The sequence below is a fragment of the Cryptomeria japonica genome, chromosome 7, assembly GCF_030272615.1.
Source record: "Cryptomeria japonica chromosome 7, Sugi_1.0, whole genome shotgun sequence".
NCBI classification, from domain to species: Eukaryota; Viridiplantae; Streptophyta; class Pinopsida; order Cupressales; family Cupressaceae; genus Cryptomeria; species Cryptomeria japonica.
This window is the reverse complement of record NC_081411.1, coordinates 55,502,395-55,507,479: the sequence shown is the minus strand read 5'-3', so window position 1 is coordinate 55,507,479 and position 5,085 is coordinate 55,502,395. Positions and strand designations below refer to the sequence as shown.

The following is a 5,085-nucleotide window of genomic DNA, read 5'->3' as shown; positions in this document are numbered from 1 at the left end:
TCTTTTCGTTAAATAATCATTCATCAAATTGGCCTTAACCAGCCTTTCAGATTCTAACCTCGATAGATGGTCTTTATTTCTCATACTATCATCCTCACCAATTACACTCAACCAATTGAACAACAAACACTTTTTTCTACCTACTCTCGATTTGTTGTAATATTTCTTTCAATCGTATATATGGTTTTCACTCGGTTTTCCCTGTTCTAACAACCCCCTTTCTGATTGATTAACCTCTCTAGCCATTTTCCTTCTTTACAAGTTGTTTCTACGAGGCTTCATCAACGCCATCTATTTCTATGGACTCTCTGCTCGACTTCAATTCGCTTTTCCCTTCCTAATTTTCCATCTATGGCATCTTCTTCCTCGCCTCCCGAACATTATAATTTCTCTAGGGCATTTTCTTCCTGTTCCCACAAACCATGTGAGAATCCTCCAGCTTTCTCTGGGATCGAACCCCAAATCCAGAGGAGGAAGGTTTCTGAATCTACAAGATTATATGATGTCTTCATCAACCACAGAGGCCCTGATGTGAAAGAAACTCTGGCTCTAGAGCTTTACAAATCTCTTGAGAAGTTGAAAATAGAGGCTTTTCTTGAATCGAAAGAGAAAGTACTAGGAGATTCATTTCCATCAACCATTGAGACAGCCATCCACTCTGCTGCAGTTCACATAGCTATCTTCTCCAAAGGATATGCAGAGTCGGCATGGTGTTTGGCGGAGCTGGTTCTTATGTTGCAGAGTAGAGCTAAGATTATTCCAGTGTTTTATAGAGTGAAGCCTTCAGATCTTCGTTACATAGAAAAGGGAGTGTATGGCAAAGCATTCGCTGAATATGAAAATAAGAAGAGGTACATGGAAAAACTTGAGGAGTGGAAGCAAGCCCTCCAATCTATTTCCTTTATTGCTGGCGAAGAGTTCAATAGGTAATATTTGTATGGCTTCAACGTATTTGATATTTCGATTTAGTGATAAGATTTTTCTTCTTTGAATGTGGTACAAATTTTTTATCATTGAATTTTTCCTGTATCTATAAAGTTTCAGTGACTGTGAGAAGATAGTGTCAGCAGTGCAAAAGGAAGTAGAAAGGATGAGACGTTGACATGTTGCCAAATATCCGGTTGGACTTCCTAAGCTTGTACAAGATTTTGAAAAGAAGTGCAATGAAAAGCTTGTAAAAGATTTTGAAAGTCAGTGCGGGATGAACAAACAAGAAGGGATGCCTAAGATTGTTGGCATTTTTGGCATGGGTGGGGTGGGCAAAACAACTCTGTCCAAAGAATTGTTCAATAGAAAACATTCAGATTATAGTCGTTCATGTTTTCTGTTTGATGTTCGGGAAGCCTATGTGAAGAAGGATCTTCCTTCCTTACAAATGAAGCTCCTCAGAGAACTCTTTGATGAAAATGATCATACAAGTTTTCCAAGCGTAGATGATGGCATAAGCTGTCTCAGCAATCGTTTTGCAAGGAGCCGCAATCGGAGCTTCCTAATTGTTGTGGATGATATTGATCACCATGAACAATTAGAAGCCCTAGTGGTCAGTGATGAGCTAAATAATTCTGGCAATAGTCTTGTAATTGTTACAACTCGTGATGTAGGAGTGCTCATAAACGCAGGAATTACAGTTGGCTATAATTTGAAAGGAATGGATGCAGATGACGCGAAAGAGCTGTTTTGTTGGCATGCTTTTAGCCGATGTTATCCATTTAGTGGATACGAGAAGCTGGTTGACCACTTCGTAGACTTGTGTGGCGGCTTACCACTGTCTCTTGAAGTTCTGGGCAGGCATGTTCATGGCGAAGATAAGAAGTTTTGGGAGTTAGAATTGGGAAAAGTTAAAAAGACGCTGCCTCAGGACATACACAAGAAACTAAAAATAAGCATTAACACGTTGGACAATGAAGAAAAACAAATTTTTATGGATGTGGCATGTTTTTTCATAGGAGAATTGAAGAAAGACGCCATCAGAGTGTGGGAAGGATCAGGCTGGAGCGCTCAACATGCACTGCGAAGGCTAAAAAATAAATGTCTGGTTGAAGAAATAAATGGTTATAAATTCAAGTCAAATATCTTGTGTTCCTTTGAAGATACCAGAGAAGAATTATTTGTATTAAGAATGCATGACCATTTGCGGGACTTGGGACGAGAAATGGCAGATCAACTGAATCATCCTCGTCGCCTGTGGCGTACTGTACCTTTGGTATGCTTTTGCTTTAGATTTCTGCTTCCTACTGTGATATTCGAAATCTTTAAGATTTTACTACAATACGAATCTAAATTGCTCCTGTGAATGCAGATATCAAAGGGAATCAAAAGCATCTTCACCCAAACAAAAGGCCGGTGTTTGCATACTTGTATAGATCGGTCCGGGCATTTGTATGTTAAATATTTTCTGGGGGATTCAAATAATATGGCTGAAACTTCAGCCGCTTTACTATGGCTTAAGGTTATATTTTATGACCATGTAGCCACAAACATTCCTCCGTGGATTCGTCTTCAAAATTTACAAACCTTAAGCATCATAGGTGGAGGTCTGAAAAGTTTGTGGCAGAATAATGTGCAGGTATTTCTGAAAGGTGAAGTCTTGGTAATCGAGTTCATTATTATTATATAATAATACTTAGGTGACTTTTATTTACAATCGGAAATTTAAAAAAAAAACATTTTTGATTTTTAGGTGCCCTTCCAGTTAAAAGAGCTGCGGATCTACAACCAGACGGAGCTGAAGGAGTTAAATTTGGGGTTTCTGCGCTGCCTGGAGGAAATTACAATTCGTGGTTGTGAGAATCTGAAACATGTATTTGGAATATCTGATCTTAGGAAGCTGGTAGAATTGAACATTGCAAATTGTTCGGAGCTAGAGGAGATTAATTTTGTTCGACCTATCTGCCTAGAAAAAATTAGAATTCGTAATTGTCGACGTCTAATAACTTTAGGAGGAATGTCTAATCTTAGGAAACTAGTAGAATTGAGCATTAATCTATGTAAGCTAGAGGAGATAAATTTGGCTCAACTCAGTTGCGTAGAAAGAATTAATATTTTTAGTTGTGGGCATCTGAAAAGTGTGATAGGAATTTCTGATCTTGCAAAGCTAGAAAAATTACGTATTAGTAGCTGTGAAAAGATTGAGGAGTTAAGCCTTGTTCGACTCGGCTGTCTGGAATTTTGTATAATTTCATATCTTCCCAGGCTAAAGAGGATCGAATTGAAAGGTTGCAAAAATTTGATTAGTGTAGACGGAATATTTTGGAAACTTGTAAAATTGAACATTTACGACTGTCCGAAGCTGGATAAAATACCAGGTATAGTAAAACTGCATATATTGCAGCAACGAAACAATTCGGAATTGTATTCTCAATATGGAGGTATTGATTTCCACGCTCCTTAATTTACTCACCTTTGGCTTTTCCTTTGTTGTTGGAAGATAGCCTAGAATTTCTGATTATTATGTAATCTGCTGTAAACGAAGATAATCTACTCAGATTTTGTTTGTTTCACGCAGAAGCTGCCGTCAGAGATTATTAAAGTAATTGGTAGAGCAGTGGATGGAGCGGCGTCAACTGTCAACGCAAACCTCTTCTGCGACTTTATTAACGCCAATTCAGTCGTCGAAATCGGCATCGATAACACTTGTAATCATCTGGGCAGATACATGGTGAGTGCAATCATCTTCTGCGCTGTTATTGTTGTGAAGACTTCTACGGCAGCAAACATGATAAATGAGGTCATCTGTGAATATGATATTAATCCATGGTTGAAATTTGAGGTGCGGCAAGGCGAATGGATGATTACTTCAGTAATTACCAAGGAAAATGAAATAAACAGTTACATTGTAAACAAGGGCTATTGTTTCCCCTTTGACTACCTTTGTTTCCCGGAAGATGTAATGGTGAAAAGGGTGACGATGCCCGTGATGAAAGGTGAAGAACAGAAGATTTTGAATGTGCTACGTACAATTGTTGATAAGCTCTACCAGAACTGAAGTCAATGTAGGGTAGTCTTGGCGTTCACACTAGTCTAGGGGAATCGAGTCTATATGATGGTTTCTTTTTGGAGATAAAATATTATTGATTAATATTTGAAAAGAAATTAAAGAAAAAAAATTGGATATTAAGTTTTCGAAATACGATTTGAAAATAATATGTAGGTATAAATTAGGGTTTCATAGTAAGAATACAATTAATTTTGTGGGTGTAATGGTAAAATTATTATATTTATGTTATTTCTTATTTAGTATAATTCTTATATTGACAAAATGGTAGTTCATGTACACAATGACAATGGTGTAATCCACTACAAAGTTGTGCTTATTTATCTAGTTGTATTCACATACTTTCGTATGCTTCTTGCCTTATCACATGTTCACATATCTTTGCACCTTTCATCTCTATATTTAATTCTCATGCTTATCCATACATCAATCTCTTTAAAGTAGTCATTATCCACCTCGATTTGGTTGATCTCACTATAGTGTGTTCTAGTCATGGGATGGGGCAAAAAAAGAGTACAAAGTATCGAAAATTGTAAAGACCTTAAATAAAAGTAGTTCAAATAAAAGTAGGTACCTTCAAATGTAGATCTTTTTTTTACATGGTTTCATGTTTAGAATGTTTTATGGAAGGGATATTTGAACAAAGGTAACTTATAATCAATACAATGTTATGAATAGCTTTGGAGGTGGCTATCCTAGGCTAAAGATGTCTGAAATCTTATTAGAAGAATTTCATAAGATCAACCCAATATAATAACAACAATATATACCAAGGATGCAATGCAACCACATATAAATCATGAGTCTAATAATACGGTCTTACACAATAATGTTCCTAATAATTTGTAAGCCATGTGATGCATATATCCCTAGATTACATAGGTGTAAAATAAATAAATATACATTTTAAACATTATGAAACGTGTTGTGCATTATGTCTATATATTAAGTCATTACACATTGTGAATGTGAAAGTGTAGAGTATGACATATAAATAAAGCTTGGGGTATTGCACTTCCTTGCCAGAAATTTAAAACTATCGTTTACACTTTCTTAAAAAAATATGCAAACCTTTAAAGGCTACGTATTGA

The 5,085-nt window shown here is 36.4% G+C and overlaps 2 protein-coding genes across 3 annotated transcripts; both read left to right on the top strand.

The window, feature by feature from the left end:
• Positions 1–248: 248 nt before the first annotated feature.
• LOC131047200 (disease resistance protein Roq1-like) lies at positions 249–4,047 on the top strand. 2 transcript variants are annotated; one of them, XM_057981062.2, is made up of 4 exons: positions 249–926; positions 1,039–2,203; positions 2,300–2,566; positions 2,693–4,047. In XM_057981062.2, the coding sequence occupies exons 2-4, from the start codon at positions 1,202–1,204 to the stop codon at positions 3,389–3,391; spliced, it is 1,968 nt and encodes a 655-aa protein (XP_057837045.2). In that variant the 5' UTR covers positions 249–926; positions 1,039–1,201; the 3' UTR covers positions 3,392–4,047. The 2 variants fall into 2 exon arrangements, with proteins under 2 accessions (XP_057837045.2, XP_057837042.2); XM_057981059.2 differs by having other exon boundaries at positions 2,681–4,047.
• LOC131047181 (probable 2' cyclic ADP-D-ribose synthase BdTIR) lies at positions 352–930 on the top strand. Its single transcript, XM_059208193.1, has one exon. It carries the CDS (start codon positions 352–354, stop codon positions 928–930), a length of 579 nt encoding a protein of 192 aa, XP_059064176.1.
• Positions 4,048–5,085: the final 1,038 nt, after the last annotated feature.